The sequence below is a fragment of the Oncorhynchus tshawytscha genome, unplaced genomic scaffold, assembly GCF_018296145.1.
Source record: "Oncorhynchus tshawytscha isolate Ot180627B unplaced genomic scaffold, Otsh_v2.0 Un_contig_766_pilon_pilon, whole genome shotgun sequence".
In the NCBI taxonomy this organism is placed as follows: domain Eukaryota; kingdom Metazoa; phylum Chordata; class Actinopteri; order Salmoniformes; family Salmonidae; genus Oncorhynchus; species Oncorhynchus tshawytscha.
In genome coordinates, this window is record NW_024609833.1 from 2841764 (window position 1) to 2860449 (window position 18686).

General features: G+C 41.7%; 1 protein-coding gene across 3 annotated transcripts in view; it reads left to right on the forward strand.

The window, feature by feature from the left end:
• The window catches only part of adam9 (ADAM metallopeptidase domain 9), an 89982-nt gene that overhangs the window by 50966 nt on the left and 20330 nt on the right, over positions 1-18686 (forward strand). For all 3 annotated transcript variants that reach the window (XM_024418381.2, XM_024418380.2, XM_024418382.2), the window contains 7 exons: positions 3872-4088; positions 4187-4252; positions 7416-7487; positions 9361-9530; positions 9887-9968; positions 18082-18215; positions 18470-18641. In XM_024418381.2, coding sequence (XP_024274149.1) covers positions 3872-4088; positions 4187-4252; positions 7416-7487; positions 9361-9530; positions 9887-9968; positions 18082-18215; positions 18470-18641 — 913 coding nt within the window. The remainder of the gene's footprint in view (positions 1-3871; positions 4089-4186; positions 4253-7415; positions 7488-9360; positions 9531-9886; positions 9969-18081; positions 18216-18469; positions 18642-18686) is intronic.

Here is an 18686-nt window from a genome sequence, read left to right on the forward strand (position 1 = left end):
TGCTATGCTTCTCACTGAAACTGGCTTTCTACATATTTTTCAGCAAGGAAACAATCTTTCTGCCTTGTATGAATGCTATATAAACAAACAATGTACCTAGCATAAACTGGGATTTAGGCCTACTAAATCTACCTTTAAATGTGTGGCCAACTGTTCCTAGAGAGTATACAAGATTTTTCTCCAGCCAAGCCTCAACACAATTGATTCAAACAAATCAACTAACTATGATCTTCAGTCTAGACTGGGGACCTCATCATTATGAGCCAGTTGTCTACTAGTTGTCTCTTCTTCCTGACAATGAGTTAAGCGTAATATGGCAATTCATATTATTTTTCCAAAATGTATTGTTGACTTACATCTCAAAGCCAAGCATGCAAGAAGCCATGACCTGGTGCGCACATTTCTGTCCTCAGTTTGATTGAAGGCCTCAATCTGAATTTTTGCCTTGTTACTGATTGCTTCGAGTAAGAGAGAAGGAACAACACATGATCAAGATGCGCTAGCTACTAGTGTAATTAAAGCAGACAAAAGGCACCTAAAGGACTTTCAGACCATGAGAAACAAGATTCTTTGGTCTGATGAAACCAAGATTGAACTATTTGGCCTGAATGCCAAGCGTCACGTCTGGATGAAACCTTGCACCATCCTTACGGGGAAGCAACATGTTTTTCAGGGACAGGTCAGGATCGAGGCAAAGATGAACAGAGCAACGTACAAAGAGATCCTTGATGAAAATCTGCTCCAGAGCACTCAGGACCTCATCCTGAGGCGAAGGTTCACCTTCCAACAGGACAACGACCCTAAGCACACAGCCAAGAAAATATAGGAGTGGCTTCAGGACAAGTCTCTGAATGTTCTTGAGTGGCCCAGCCAGAGCCCGGACTTGAACCCGATCGGACATCTCTGGAGAGACTTGAAAATAGCTGTGCAGCGATGCTCCCCATCCAACCTGACAGAGCTTGAGAGGATCTGCAGAGAAGAATGGTAGAAACTCCACAATTGTGCCAATCTTGCAACGTTCTACCCAAGAAGAGTCGAGGCTGTAATCACTGCCAAGGGTGCTTCAACAAAGTACAGAGTCAAGGCTCTGAATACTTATGTAAATGTTATTCTTTTTTAAATTATATTTTTATATAATAATTTGCACAAAATAATTACCTGTTTTTGCTTTTGTCATTATGGAGTATTGTGTGTAGATTGATGAGAAGAAAAACAACAATTTAATCCAAGAATATATAAACTACCGTTCAAAAGTTTGGGGTCACTTAGAAATGTCCTTGTCCATAAAAATAATATAATAAAATAAATATAGACATTGTTAATGTTGTCTCAACGTCAACAGTGAATAGGCTACTCCGGGATGCTGGCCTTCTAGGCAGAGTTACAAAGAAAAAGCCATATATCAGACTGGCCAATAAAAAGCAAAGATTTCGATGGGCAAAAGAACACAGACACTGGACAGAGGAACTCTGCCTAGAAGGCCAGCATCCCGGAGTCGCCTCCTCACTGTTGACGTTGAGACTGGTGTTTTGTGTGTATTACTTAATGAAGCTGCCAGTTGAGGACTTGTGAGGTGTCTGTTTCTCAAACTAGACACTAATGTACTTGTCCTCTTGCTCAGTTGTACACCGAGTCCTCCCACTCCTCTTTCTATTCTGTTTAGAGCCAGTTTGCGCTGTTCTGTGAAGGGAGTAGTACAGAGCGTTGTACGAGATCTTCAGTTTCTTGGCAATTTCTCGCTTGGAATAGCCTTCATTTCTCAGAACAAGAATAGACTGACGAGTTTCAGAAGAAAGTCTTTGTTTTTGGACATTATGAGCCTGTAATCGAACCCACAAATGCTGATGCTCCAGATACTCAACTAGTCTAAAGAAGACCAGTTTATTGCTGCTTTAATCAGCACAACAGTTTTCAGCTGTGCCAACATAATTGCAAAAGGGTTTTCTAATGATCAATTAGCCTTTTAAAATTATAAATTTAGATTAGCTAGCACAACGTGCCATTGGAACACAGGAGTGCTGGTTGCTGGTAATGAGCCTCTGTACTCCTATGTAGATATTTCATAAAAAATGTGCCGTTTCCAGCTACAATAGTCATTTACAAAAAAATTGCTTTTCTTTCAAAAACAAGGACTTTTCTAAATGACCCCAAACTTTTGTGTGTGTGGTGTATCAGTTGCAACTTGGACACACATACTCATTCAAGGCTTTTTTCTACTGTAATAATAATATTGAAGACATCATACTATGAGAATAACACATGGAATCCTGTAGTAACCAAAAAGTGTTAAACAAATCAAATCAAATATTTGAGATTCTTCAAAGTAGCCACCCTTTGCCTTGATGACAGCTTTGCACACTTTTGACTTTCTCTCAACCAGCTTCATGCGGTAGTCACCTGGAATGCATTTCATTTAACAGGTGTGCCTTGTTAAGTTCATTTGTGGAATGTCTTTCCTCAATGCGTTTGAACCAATCAGTTGTGTTGTGACAAGGTAGGGTTGGTATACAGAATATCTCCCTATTTGGTTTAGGACCAAGTCCATATTAATGCAAGAACAGCTCAAATAAGCAAAGAGAAACGACAGTCCATCACTACTTTTAAGACATGAACGTCAGTCAGTCCCGAAGATTTCAAGAATCTTTGAAGTTATTTGGAATTTTACGAATTATCTTTGAAAGACGGGATCCTGAAAAGGGGACGTTTCTTTTTTTGCTGAGTTGATGTCCATTTTAAAATGTTTAACATTCATTACACTGTTGGTGATAGTATGATTAACTAAAGAAAATATACATTTTCATCAAGTGTTTGACCTTTTTTTAATGTGTACTTTTTTGAAAATACTAATATTAATGGACCAGAATACCAACAAATCTCATAATGTATAGGTAGAGGCAAAAATGTAATTTCAGTTTGTAGTGCCTGGCCTAAATTGTAATTAACAGGCTCAGTTTTCAAGCTGTTTTTTTTGTGTCTTTTTCACCTACCTCACACACACCATATGATCATGCTTTCATGCTTTCGTATCACAGCAGGGACAAGCCAGTTTATGCAATATTTTGTGGGTGTGGAACATTTAGTATTTTAGTTAAATGACCGTTAGTTGATTATCTTTAGGAAAGAACCTGTACCATCCTTCCTCTTAAAATGGCCAATTATTCTGTTCTAAATGTATGTGCCATTCCCCTACTAAACTAACTGAAACGGGGAGGGACTACCCAGACTTGTTAACATCCACTGAAGTTGCTTGAGAGATTACTATATAGCTGCAGTAGTTGCCCTGGTAACCAAAGAAACATACTTGCTAGTTTTGCTAACCAAATATCAGTCCTTGTTTGCTATTATGAACATCTACTTAAACAATGCCAATGTTTTCATTTTGACTTTTGCATTCAAAAACAGCTCAAACATTGAACATGTAACAATTAACTATCGCCATTGAATTCTCTACCATGCTGATATACCATGCATTATAGGGAAAAAATGGACACTCGAATGCCATTCAAGCCAATCAGAAATGAGTATTTAACAATGCCATGGTGTAATTAAGCAATAAGGCCCGAGGGAGTGTGGTATATGGGCAATATATCACGGCCAAGGGCTGTTCTTGTGCAGGATGCAACACAGAGTACCTTGAAACAGTCCTTAGCCGTTGTAAATTGCCTATATACCACAAACCCTGAGGTGCCTTATTGCTATTATAATATTGTTACCAACATAATTTGAAGAGTAAAAATACATGTTTTGTCATACCCATGGTATACGATCTGATATCCCACAGCCTTTTAACCAATCAGCATTTAGTTTATAATGAATAATATTGACCCCTTATGACTCTGGTGTGATCAGCCTTTTGTGTTTGAACCTTCAGAGGGGTGCTCCTCATGGACAACTCCAGCTATGGGATTGAGCCATTGGTGTCTTCCTCGGACTTCCAGCACCTAGTGTACCGGCTGGAGGACGTGGTGTCGGAGCCGCTGGTGTGTGGCACTCCACACACGGAACAACTAGCCCCATCTGAACAGGACCACTCAGAGCATCACACCCACTCTGACACACACAAACAGCCTGTCAGCCACCTCCTCAGGGTGAGTTACCACAGTGTGTATGTGTGCGTGCTAAGTGTGCCTGTGCCTTAGTGCTGATTTTCTGCTTATGGTACTGTATGTGCTTTCTCTCCCTTCAGAGAAAGCGGGCAGTGCTTCTCCAGCCACACTATGTAGAGCTGCTCCTGGTGGTGGATCATGAGAGGGTGAGTGAATGTCCAACAACTGATAAACCTAGACTGTGTTTTTTGCATCATTTAAAATCTCTTCCCTCAACAGTACATTTTGGAAAGCAGTGGATGTGGTTGTGTTTAAAGCGGTTTTGATTGAGAAGTGTTTTTTTTTAAATTCCACATCTTACACCACAAAACCGTCTTGAGTAACAACAAATTTGTCCAATTAGCTGATTCGCTTTCCATACACCCACTCGCCCAAACTTCGGTCGCCGTATTGGACTGCAGTTACACATACTTGTGTTTTTGGGCTGGCTTAATCAATACAGTGTAAAACAAAACAATTTATTTGTATTTTATTTTTATGGAAGAACGATTTCAGTGTAAACTTAAACTACTCAAATCTGACATTATGTTGATAAGATAATGTACCCTACCGTTCAAAAGTTTGGGGTCACTTAATGTCCTTGTTTTGAAAGAAAGGCAAAAGAAATGTCTATTAAAATAACATCAAATTGATCAGAAATACAGTGTAGACATTGTTAATGTTGTAAATGCCTATTGTAGCTGGAAACAGCTGATTTTTTTTTTTAATGGAATATATACATAGGTGTACATGGGCCTTTATCAGCAACCATCTCTCCTGTGTTCCAATGGCACGTTGTGTTAGCTAATCCAAGTTTTTTTTTAAATGTAAAGGCTAATTGAGCATTAGAAAAAATATTTGCACTTATAGTAGCTCTGCTGAAAACTGTTGTCCTAATTAAAGAAGCAATAAAACTGGCCTTCTTTAGACTAGTTGAGAGTCTGGAGGATCAGCATTTGTGTTTTCGATTACAGGCTCAAAATGGCCAGAAACAAATAACTTTCTTCTGTAACTCGTTCTTCTATTCTTGTTCTGGAAAATGAAGGCTATTCCATGCAAGAAATTGCCAAGAAGGGAAGATCTCGTACTGTACTACGCCCTTCACAGAGCAGCGCAAACTGAATCTAACCAGAATAGAAAGAGGAGTGGGAGGCCCCGGTGCACAACTGAGCAAGAGGACAAGTACATTAGTGTCTAGTTTGAGAAACAGACGCCTCACAAGTCTTCAACTGGCAGCTTCATTAAATAGTACCCGCAAAACACCAGTCTCCATGTTAACAGTGAAGAGGTTACTCTGGGATGTTGGCCTTCTCGGCAGAGTTCTTCTGTCCAGTGTCTGTGTTCTTTTGCACATTTTTTAATCTTCGCTTTTTATTGGCCAGTCTGAGATACGGCTCCTCTTATCTGGTTAGAGCCATTTTGCTCTGTTCTGTGAAGGGGGTAGTATGAGATCTGTATTTTTTTTAAATATACAATTAACTTTGAAAGATCATTCGTAAAAATCCAAATAACTTCACAGATCTTCATTGTAAAGGGTTTAAACACTGTTTCCCATGCTTGTTCAATGAACCATAAACAATTAATGAACATGCACTTGTGGAACGATTGTTAAGACACTAACAGCTTACAGACGGTAGGCAATTAAGGTCACAGTTATGAAAACTTAGGACACTAAAGAGGCCTTTCTACTGACTCTGAAAAACACCAAAAGAAAGATAACCAGGGTCCCTGCTCATCAGCCTGAATGTGCTTTAGGCATGCTGCAAGGAGGCATGAGGACTGCAGATGTGGCCAGGGCAATACATTGCAATGTCCATTCAGTGCTAAAGGGAGACAGGACGGACATCTGACCATCCTCGCAGTGGCAGACCACGTGTAACATCACCTGCACAGCATCGGTACATCCAAACATCACACTTGCGGGACAGGTACAGGATGGCAACAACAACTGCCTGAGTTGTACCAGGAACGCACAATCCCTCCATCAGTGCTCAGACTGTCCGCAATAGGCTGAGAGAGGCTGGACGGGGGGCTTGTAGGCCTGTTGTAAGGCAGGTCCTCAACAGAAGTCATCGGCAACAACATCGCCTATGGGCACAAACCCACTGTTGCTGGACCAGACAGAACTGTCAAAAAGTGCTCTTCACCCATGAGTTGCGGTTTTGTCTCACCAGGGTGATGGTCGGAGCCGCGCTTATCGTCGGAGGAATGAGCGTTACACCGAGGCCTGTACTCTGGAGCGAGATCGATTTGGAGGTGGAGAGTCCGTCATGGTTTGGGGCGGTGTGTCACAGTATCATCGGACTGAGCTTGTTGTCATTGCAGGCAATCTCAACGCTGTGCGTTACATGGAAGACATCCTCCTCCCTCATGTGGTACACTTCCTGCAGGATCATCCTGACATGACCCTCCAGCATGACAATGCCACCTACCATACTGCTCATTCTGTGCGTGATTTCCTGCAAGACAGGAATGTCAGTGTTCTGCCATGGCCATCAAAGAGCCCGGATCTCAATCCCATTTGGCACGTCTGGGACCTGTTGGATTGGAGGGTGAGGGCTAGGGCCATTCCCCCCCAGAAATGTCTGGGAACTTGCTGGTGCCTTGGTGGAAGAGTGGGGTAACATCTCACAGCAAAACTTGGCAAATCTGGTGCAGTCCATGAGGACTGAACTTGTTCAGTTTATGCCTCAGTTGCTGAATCTTGTTTTGTTCATACAAATATTTACACATGTTAAGTTTGCTGAAGATAAACGCAGTTGACAGTGAGGACGTTTCTTTTTTTGCAGAGTTTATTTGAGAACTATCACCAAAATTAAAGCTAGACGGGGAGAATTTAAAATGTTTGCGCATCAGAACACAGCAATTAGCTTTAAAACTGCAATATTTTCTCAGCTCCATGGAGAAATGTGTAAAATTTCAGTGAATTGGCTTAAAAATGCGAGCGTTTCTCAACTTCGCCAAGGTGGGGGCCTTAAGTTTTCTTGCCAAGGGCCCGGAGCAAATTCAGTTGCAGCGACTGGCCGACCGCACCCATTACCACGTCCACCACCTAATCCCCTTTTTGATCAAGAAAAAACCCTTAAATTCATTTCTTGATGGCCTGTGTGAATTCTAGCTTTGGTATCAGACCTATTTTTGCTATCATTACACTCTCTGCCAAATGCCAAAGATATGACAAGGAGTGGCATGATTGCACAAACATGATGCCCAGGCTAATTGAAACATCCATTGGGCTTAAGAACTTTTGGTCCAGTCTGTTTTAAACGTTTTGAATGAGGCCTAAAGGAAACTCTAGCCAATGCTTACTTCTGTCCTTTCCCTCTACAGTTCACCTACATGCACGGGAATGAGACTGCAGTGCGAGACGAGATGATTCATCTTGCAAACTACGTTGACAGTGTAAGTATACAAAAAAGTATGCATACTACAAGTGCTCAATCAGGGTCAAATACCCTCCGACACAGTATGGTATGAGTTGCAGTCAACGTTTGCAATACCAAACAAGCCAATTCCAAGAATATACAGCAATGATTTCTTCATAGATTGTTTCATATTGCATAGGAATTGTGCATAGTGCAAAACATAATATAAACCTCATTATAATCTGGCAGTGTGATTGAAACTTTTCTTTAACAATCTGCATTATATAGAGGGGATATCTATTTTTTTTAACTATTAAGTTTAATAAATGCTAGTATAGTAAAAAAAAATATCATTTTAATTCTTGATCACACTACAAGATAAATGTTAACAGTTGTCATGTCTTTGGCATCATTAAAGTGAAGACTGTTATTTTATCAAATATTATGTGATTAAACTAATCATGTAAATGTAATTAACTAGAAAGTCGGGGGACCAAGGAAAATCTTCAGATTACAAAGTTATAATTTTCCTAATATAACTTCAGATATGTCTTCTAATTAATTAATTATTCTTTACCTCACGTTGGTCTCATTCCAAACGTCGTAAATTGTTGGTTATCTGCACGAACCCAGCCTTTACTATGAATCATTCATACATAAATTGTCTTAATCATTTATTTACTAACTAAATAATCACATAAATGCATAAACAAACAGTAGATATAGTTCAAAGGAAATGATAGGGGTGGTTCTCTAGTGGGCTAAGCTGATATGACGGCTTGATGGACAAAGGGAAGTGGGTGTGGACTGAGAAGGGCGGGAAAGACGAGTCACTACAAAGTTGATAATTAAAAATTGAAATGCTAACCCTTTGTACATGAACGCTCACTCATTCGGGAATCATTGCAATCAATATATATTTACGCTCAGTGTGTCGTCAGAGATCTCTGTTGGAATCGTCCGTCTTTCTGTTGGAAAGTTCATCCGCTCCTCTCTCCATCTGCTTCCAAGAAGTCTTTCGTGGTTAGAATGGATTCTTCAGAGTCCCATTCAGAAATGTTCTTATAGAATAGATGTTTCGGCGGTTGTCGATCTTCGCATTCCATGGTACATAATTCCAAGCTGCAGACTAGTAATTAGTATCGAAGATTTGCTCTTATTCTGTCGGTATCAATAGTCTGAGTTTAACGATTTCCACCAGTGTAGCCAATGCTCCACATGGTTTGGTTAGGAATTCAACAACCATTACAACCTTAGCTTCTACTGAAGTTTTTTGTGGTCTCTACTCAAACCTTCGCCCCCTCAGCTTACCGAGGTACGCATGGTCTAAAGAGGATTTATTCGGAAAACAGTAGAAAAGGGCTGTCCCATGACGCCAGATCAATGTCTGTGCTCATGGGGCGGGCCAATGACTTAGTTAACTTTAAAGGGAATACAATTCTCTCACATTAACGTTTTAAAATCACGTTACATAATTTCAAATAGTTTCATCTTTACTCATTCATTTTATACAATAATTAGATGCGAACCTCATAACGGAGGCTCCTGTATAAACAGAGTTATGGTAATGTGGCTGTATCGTTTTCCATGAGATCACAACATGAAACGAAACAGACCGGTCGTAGCTGTCTTCTCCACCGACCGTTTACACATTCTCCAAAACATGGATTTGGTTCAGTTCTCAAGTTCTGTGACGTAGAAGAAGTTCCTTTGTTCTACTGTGAAACTCTCTCTCTATACTACCTGGCCCTGAGGAGAGTCTCCTCCAGGAATCTGGGAGGGAGAGAGGGGTGGTGAGGGGGATGGCCACGTCATGACACAGTATTTTTTTGCACGAAAATGACACCCTAGATGTGTCTATAGATCTGCCTCAATTTGTGACACTCTTCCCATTTCTCTGTAACATGCAGATGTACATGGAGCTAAACATCCGTGTGGTGTTGGTGGGCCTGGACATCTGGACCAGCAGGAACCCCATCAGCATTGAGGGCAGCGCCGGGGAGGTGCTCAGCCGCTTTGTGCAGTGGAGGGAGAAGGAGCTGGTGCCACGGCGACGCCACGACAGCGCCCAGCTCATTCTGTGAGTCCCTGTACAGTTTTGCATCATATGAGGCATTATACATCATCATAGTTTTTGCTCTCTACTGAAAGTGCTTCAACTTAACTACTGACATAAAAAAAAAAATGGTATTAATCATTTTTGAGTGTAGTTATCCTTTAACTTCATAGAATACAGGGTTCATATTCAGCTTCTCTGAGTCAGAGTGCTGATCTAGGACCAGTCTTGCCTTTACGATCATAATAAGTAAGATTACATGGGCAGCTTACTCTGAGACACTTGATGAACATGGGCCCAGGAGAGACAAAATAGTAATTTTTCACTGGGTTTATTATGTCTCTCGCTACATAGTCTCTCTGTATGTTTTGTCTCTCCAGGAAGAAGAGCTTTGGGGGCACTGCTGGGATGGCCTTTGTCAGCACTGTCTGCTCGCGGAGTCACGGGGGAGGGATCAACGCAGTAAGTTGCTGTTAAGTTCATGTTTTAAGTATCCCTATATTTCTGTTATTACGGGGCTATCACTCTGTCAAGTGTGCGCCTGCGCGGGAAGTCTTGCTGTTGATGGACCTAGCCTGGAGTGCGAATCCAGAGCACTGGATTCTGTATTTCTTAAAGAAGAGAAAGACCGTGCCTACGAGGCATATTCAAACATTGACAGTGTTACGAGAGATATTTCGGTTGCAATGACAGACTACATCATTGATTTCGAACAGAGGTACAATAGGATGCGCAAGTACGACATGGTTCTCCCGGATGCGGTGTTAGTTTTCAAGTTGCTAGATACGGCCTGTCTATATGGTAGGGAGAAACAGTTGGCTTTGACTGTACTGTGCTGACTTTTGCATCAATGAAGTCGGTACTAAAAATTGTTTTTGGTGAAGACGTCTGTCGCGCCAATAACAGATGGAATGCAAGTGAGTGATGCAGCATATTACACTGAGCAGCAGAGAAAAGGCACCAACAAGTCACGTTCTCAAGACAACCAGAAGAGGGCGCCATTGCCCGGCACAAATCCGCTGAACAAATATGGAAGCTCAAAATGTGCTATTTGTCAAAGCACTTATCATTGGGTTAAAGACTGTCCTCATAAAAATGAACAAGTTAAACTAACAGAGGAAGAGCAGTGTAAACACAAGAGATAGAGCAGTGTAACATTACACTGTTTTCAAACGAATCTGCTTCTGATACTGAGATTTTTATAGTTGAATCTTTAGAATCTGCTGTGATTGATACTGCATGTACACGGACAGTGTGTGGTGCAAAATGGCTTGATAGCTATGTCAGTGAACTAAATATGAAAGAAGTACACAATATGATTGACACACCAAGCAACAGAGCTTTCAAATTTGGAGATGGGGGAATTGTCCATTCTACCAAGAGAGCTACGATACCAGCAAATTTGTTCAGACTAAGTGTCACATTGAAACAGAGGTGGTCCCTACAGATATCCCCTTACTATTATGCAAAGCTTCCCTCAAGAACAGATTGGCTGTACTAGACATAAAAAATGACAAGGCAGTGATGTTTAAACAACCAGTGACTCTTGAACTTACTACCTCAGGCCACAATTGTGTAAACATTTTAGACAAAGACATCACACAGAGTCCATGTAAATATGAGAAGTATGAAACTGGAAACCAAGTGTGGAAAGGACCGGGAGTAGTCATTGGCCAAGATGGTGTGGGTATATTTGTGAGGCACGGACGCACCATTGTCAGGGTGCATCACTCAAGATTGCGGAAAGTAAATGATCAACAAGATAGAGGGGCTGTTGCTGAGAATCAGTCTCCTAATGAAAATGACAAAAAGGACACCGTAACAGACACAAACCTACCAGATGTCACGTCCAATGATATGGACACTGAAACTGCCACAGGAAATGGAGCAGAGCCCTTCAACCATGCCACAGATAATATTGTTGAGCGTTCAAATGAGGAAAACATTCAACAACAGCCACGTGTTAAGACAACATGGTTGTTCCAATCTGAAAACTGGACAAACTGTTAAATACATGGACAGAGAAAGTGGTATTCCACATACAGCAACCACCATTGGACGAGCAGGAAAAGCAAAAGGAAAACACCAGAACTGGTACAACATGCAGTACTCTGAGCCAGCTACACTTTCTGGTAAAACAGGGTCAGCTGACCTGTCACTTGTAGATAATCTCAGAATTGAACCAATTTAAAATAGAGAAAAACAGAATGACATTCAAATGATGATGTTCTTGAAACAAAGGACGTGTCATTTGACTCAGCAAAGCTAGATGAGCTTAGTAATTGGAGGAAAAATTGGAGTGTTTGAGGAAGTCAAAGACATTGGCCAAAAATGTGTCTCAACAAGGTGGATGTGTACCCTTAAAGAATCCTTAACTGGAATAGTGCCTAAAGCATGTCTAGTGGCTAGAGGTTTTGAGGAGCTGGCTGCTAAAGAACTCCCAAAAGAGTCACCGACATGCGCCTCAGAGTCACTCCGATTTGCTGATGACAGTGATCTGCCAGAAAAAATGTAAACTTAATTCCCATAGACATCAAATCTGCATTTTTGCAGGGAACAGAGCTGTCAAGGGACATTCACATCCAACCTCCGCCTGAAGCTAAGAGCGAAGGAACACTGTGGAAACTAAAAACGTGTGTGTATGGCCTGGCAGATGCATCACTCTACTGGTACAACAAAGTCAAGGCAACAATGCTGAATAGAGGTGGAAAAATGTCACAAGTGGATCCTGCTGTCTTCTATTGGCTTGATCAAGACTGCAATGTGACTGGAGTACTTGCCTGTCATGTTGATGACTTTATCAGGGGTAGCTCACAGACCTTTGCTACAACTGTGACTCCACACCTCAAAGCTGTTTTCCAGGTCGGCCGTGAGGAGCACTTTTGTTGTGTTGGCATAGAGTTTATTACAGTTGATGGAGCAATACTGATGCACCAGGAGAGCTATATCAAGAATCTTCAACCCATCCACAGATTCTTCAAGAGCCGTACAAAGGAATTCCCCTCTCTGTGGAATTGAAGCTGATCAATTGAGGTCAAAGATAGAAATTGTCCTATGGGTTGCTAGACACAGTAGACCTGATATTTGATGGTTGCAACTTGGCATCTAACACAAAACACGCCACTGTACAAACCATTCATGAGACAAACAAAGTTGTTCGTAAACTGAAATTACAACAAGTGACTTTAAAGTTTCAGCTTGTTGGAAAAGGTGACTTTGAAACGAGTTGTCTTCAGTGATGCTTCCCTAGGGAACCTTACAGATGGAGGGCACACAAGGTGGACATCTAATCATGTTAATGGGTGAAGGAGGAAGATTCTCACCTCTTTTGGCAGTCAAGAAGGATAAGAAGGGTTGTCCGAAGCACACTTGCTGGAGAAACTCTTGCTCTTGCGGATGGAATTGACAATGTTATCTTTCAAATCAAATCAAATTTTATTTGTCACATACACATGGTTAGCAGATGTTAATGCGAGTGTAGCGAAATGCTTGTGCTTCTAGTTCCGGCAATGCAGTAATAACCAACAAGTAATCTAACTAACAATTCCAAAACTACTGTCTTATACACAGTGTAAGGGGATAAAGAATATGTACATAAGGATATATGAATGAGTGATGGTACAGAGCAGCATAGGCAAGATACAGTAGATGGTATCGAGTACAGTATATACATATGAGATGAGTATGTAAACAAAGTGGCATAGTTAAAGTGGCTAGTGATACATGTATTACATAAGGATGCAGTCGATGATATAGAGTACAGTATATACGTATGCATATGAGATGAATAATGTAGGGTAAGTAACATTATATAGGGTAGCATTGTTTAAAGTGGCTAGTGATATATTTACATCATTTCCCATCAATTCCCATTATTAAAGTGGCTGGAGTTGAGTCAGTGTCAGTGTCAGTGTGTTGGCAGCAGCCACTCAATGTTAGTGGTGGCTGTTTAACAGTCTGATGGCCTTGAGATAGAAGCTGTTTTTCAGTCTCTCGGTCCCAGCTTTGATGCACCTGTACTGACCTCGCCTTCTGGATGATAGCGGGGTGAACAGGCAGTGGCTCGGGTGGTTGATGTCCTTGATGATCTTTATGGCCTTCCTGTAACATCGGGTGGTGTAGGTGTCCTGGAGGGCAGGTAGTTTGCCCCCGGTGATGCGTTGTGCAGACCTCACTACCCTCTGGAGAGCCTTACGGTTGAGGGCGGAGCAGTTGCCGTACCAGGCGGTGATACAGCCCGCCAGGATGCTCTCGATTGTGCATCTGTAGAAGTTTGTGAGTGCTTTTGGTGACAAGCCGAATTTCTTCAGCCTCCTGAGGTTGAAGAGGCGCTGCTGCGCCTTCTTCACGATGCTGTCTGTGTGAGTGGACCAATTCAGTTTGTCTGTGATGTGTATGCCGAGGAACTTAAAACTTGCTACCCTCTCCACTACTGTTCCATCGATGTGGATAGGGGGGTGTTCCCTCTGCTGTTTCCTGAAGTCCACAATCATCTCCTTAGTTTTGTTGACGTTGAGTGTGAGGTTATTTTCCTGACACCACACTCCGAGGGCCCTCACCTCCTCCCTGTAGGCCGTCTCGTCGTTGTTGGTAATCAAGCCTACCACTGTTGTGTCGTCCGCAAACTTGATGATCGAGTTGGAGGGTGAACAGGGAGTACAGGAGAGGGCTCAGAACGCACCCTTGTGGGGCCCCAGTGTTGAGGATCAGCGGGGTGGAGATGTTGTTGCCTACCCTCACCACCTGGGGCCCCAGGTGGTGAGGGTAGCTCTCTTCTCAGAGCTTACCACTGATGAGACAAAACGGCACATTCTACCTGTAGTTTGTGTCACTGACAACTACTCATTATTTGATGCTGTGAAGTTAACCAAGTCTGTCACAGAGAAAAGACTTAATCTTGAGATTAGCAGCATCAAGGAACTTATTCAAGCACAGAGAATCCAGCGGATGCTATGGTCGACCACTGTCTGACTAAAAAAGGACAATCCAGTCTTGTGCTACTACAAGCTCTCAGTAATGGAAAGTGGCAGCTTGAGTAAAACAAATAAAAACTTTGTCACACAACGGATTTGTAATGGGGAACTTGAATAATCTTGGACATTTAATCATGTTTTATTTGTCTTTAAAGAAAAGTGGGAGATTGTTTAGTTCATGTTTTAAGTATCCCTATATTTCTGTTATTATGGTGCCATCACTCTGTCAAGTGTGCACCTGCGCGGGAAGTCTTGCTGTTGATGGACCTAGCCTGAAGTGCGATGGCTACCTTGTAGTGTGTTCATATGGTATAGTAAAGTTTGTTAAACTGGAACCTTGTCGTTGTGTTTCGAGTTAACAGTTCCTCCCTTGGGACTCCACTGATTACTCCCAAATGCATCATGTCATGTAAAACACATCATCATACCTGTTATTTCTCTGTACTGAAAGTGCTCCATCTTAACTGCTGACATGCAACATTTTGGGGGATTGCATTAACAGTGGACTAATGACCAAAATACTAACAGATATAGTTTTTGAGTGTAGTATTCCTTTAATATCCTCACCTCACACTCCGTGCATGTCTCTGCGTAGTTTCTTCTTGTTCGATAGATACTAAACAGCCTTTCATCATATAGAAACTGACGCCTTTATTTTTTGCAGGCATCCACACTAAGGATGATAACTATAATGATTAGGTATAATTTAACTATAAAACGTTAGCGAGCATCCACACTAAGGATGATAGGTATAATTTAACTATAAAACGTTAGCGAGCATCCACACTAAGGATGATAGGTATAATTTAACTATAAAACGTTAGCGAGCATCCACACTAAGGATGATAGGTATAATTTAACTATAAAACGTTGGCGAGCATCCACACTAAGGATGATAGGTATAATTTAACTATAAAACGTTAGCGAGCATCCACACTAAGGATGATAGGTATAATTTAACTATAAAACGTTGGCGAGCATCCACACTATAGGAAAGTCTCCACCTTTTTTTTACGTTATTGCTTTCCTCGTTGCTCAAGTGGTTTGCAAGTGATTTCAATTTTTCTGCTGGTTGTCAATTTGTTTGGCTCTTTTTCACTCTGCTCATCTCTGTCTGTGCAACCATTTCCATTGCAAAAATGTTATCCCTTGCCAAAAGTGATCCCCGACAGTTCATTTGGCCTACATTCAGCAATTAACAGCAGCAAGCCTGCATCTCTCCATGTGAAGGCTATTAGGACTAGAATAAAAAAATACATGAAATAAACATCCTAAGGCTTTTGTAGCCTATAGCTTTTCCTGGAATTTCACGAGAACGGAGTAGGGATGAGGATTGTAAATAATTTCACAATTCGAATAGTATCATGATTTTTTGTTGGATATCCTGATCTTCAAAATACATGTTTTTTTTTTTTTAAATGGATGTTTTTAACCTGAGCATTGCTACGTGAGGAAAAACCTGGTACACTATTGCTGCAAAGGTGCCCAGTGAGATGGGAGCGAGCAGACGGAGGCAGAGAGTGAGACGCTACAGCCAAGACCCGCTAACTTGTAGCAGACAATGTCATTTATCATCCCATATAACAGTGCCTATATTAACTGGAGTAGCCAATGGAGACCTTAACCCCATTCAAATAAAACAGCTGCCTACCTGAAGGTTTGCTCGTTGTAGTCTACTCTTTCTCATTTCGCTAACTTTTAACTCCGTAATTTTATTCCGTCTGGCATTGCATTAGTGAACTCTCACTACACTTATTACACATTGAGACTCTTTGCTGCTTTGATTGGCCAAGATAAACAACAAGCTACACACTTGAAGGCTACCGGACGGCTACCAGGCTTTTTAATGGGGCGCATGTCTTTAAAAACTACATTTAAAAGTTTGTTTTATTAAATTAATCATTATAAATGTCATGGTATATCCTTGTAAGTAACAATGTCATATGGATATTTCAATTTAATGGAGAAAAACATTTTCAATGTTAAAATAGGCCTATTTTTGGGCCACAGAAATTCATACTCACATCAGTTCGTATATTCGAATAACGTGCACATACTAAAGAGGCTTGCGGCCGTAGCTTATAACGTAAACTCACTCACTTTTGCACATTGCCTTGGTCCGTACAATTGACCTTATTTTTGCGCCCCAAAAAACGTAATACTTCCAGATCAACTGTAATATCAATGCCATTGTAAAGCACAATTTCTCACCTTTCCAACAAAATGAATGACGAGACCTTCATGATGCCCATCTCTGCATAATTCAAGAAGGCAATGAGCTAAAAATGTCGGGTGGGGAGCGAATGCTACGAAGTGATCTTGAAAGGGGGAAATATGTTGTGTGAAGAAACGGGTTTTTTTCACCCGATTTGTCCAACTAATCAACTTTAAAATGTAAATAAAACATCAAGAGTTTATGTAATGTTTCATCACGGACCTGTTTTGAAGGTGTGTGTCGAATTTGAAGAGGGATTTATGGCTGCGCAAACGTTAGCCTCACAAGTGAACTGCAGCTGTTCCGGCTTTTGAGTGCCATGATGGCTCGCAGTAATGACGTGCAAAAAAATGCAATTGGCCCCCTTGTCATGAAATATTAGTTTAATATTAGCAATAATTATATTAATTTAGACAAAAATCATGAATAACGAAGTTTTCTTACAAGTGTATATGGTTAAGCATGATTTTAAACTGCGAGAGAACGGCTACCCCTGGTGGAAAGAGGCTGTACGGCACAAAATGAGTTGCAAATGCGAGCTGTACGTTACGTAGTGACACGTCACAATGTAACGTACAGTGTCAGAGGGGTCAGTTTTCTCATCTTTTCTCCAATACTGTTAGTCCATTACCATGTCAATCAACGTTGAATCGAAACGTAGTTCACACCCCGGATTTCGATGCCAACACAGTCACTACAGTCCCATTTTAGTTTTCAATGCAGCCTCGTTTGAATGTCGGAGTTACGCACATTTGTACGGAATGGGGTGAGGTTACGTTAGTCTATTGCGCACTGTAACCGCTGGAAGATAGAGGCTATAGTTGTGTAGCCAAATTAAGAAGATTATTAGTGCTAAAAATATTAACCTGTCAACGTGCAAGAATCAAAGATCCACTATTGACTCCACTCTCTCCTCTTCGAGCATCCTCGCGCACCTACAACCAAGAACACTTCAATAGAATGCGTTTTTGATTGGATGTCAATGTTTTATCGTCGGAGGGACAGGGAAAGAATCTCTGAAAGTGATCCAAACGTTGGCTCTCGTTATCGTTCTCAACTGATTTTGTAGTTACCGTTGTAGTGTGAACACTCTTGTTCACTCGTTATTGTTATAGTTATCATCCTTGGTGTGGACAGCCCTTAACACCCAAGTCAAGTTGAACTGGTCTTACACGCGATTAGAGTGAAGATGGGCAGGGTGTGTGTCGCAAATGGCACCCTTTTCCCTATGTAGTGCACTACTTTTGACCAGAGCCTGGTCAAATTTAGTGCACTATATAGGGAATAGGGTGCCATTTGGGATGTATCAATTGTGTGTCCACGCTGTTTAAACCTATAGCCCTCATTTGATTTCTAATGAGTGTTCTTTGTCTTTCTCTGCCTTCAGTTCACCAACAACAACATCCCGTCCTTTGCGTCCATCGTGGCCCACGAGCTGGGCCACAACCTGGGCATGAACCACGACAACGAGCGTAACTGCCACTGCGGGGTCACCAGTTGTATTATGAACTCGGGCGCCACGTGAGTTTTCCTCGACCCTCAGACTAATTTCACCACTTTTCCCATCTGATCTGTCCTTACATAAGGAGGGTCAAATATTGCTGTGGTGCAAAGTTTCCCCAAAGAACATATCTGGGATCAGCTTCCCCAGCCCCAATCCTAGCTTTAACCATTAGTGGGGAAAATGCATCAGTGTCGTCTCGGGGAAACTTCACTCTACACCATCACATATCCTGGTACTAACCCAGCTTCTTCTGTCTCTTACTCCCTCTCAGTGGCTCGCGGAACTTCAGCAGCTGCAGCGCCGACGACTTTGAGAAGATGATCCTGAACACGGGGGGAAGCTGCCTGCTTAACATCCCGCGTCCGGAAGAGGGCTACAGCGCCCCCTACTGTGGCAACAAACTGGTGGACATGGGAGAGGAGTGTGACTGTGGCTCAGACAAGGTGACCGTTACAAAGTGATATGGTGCAACGTTGGTATCATTTCCA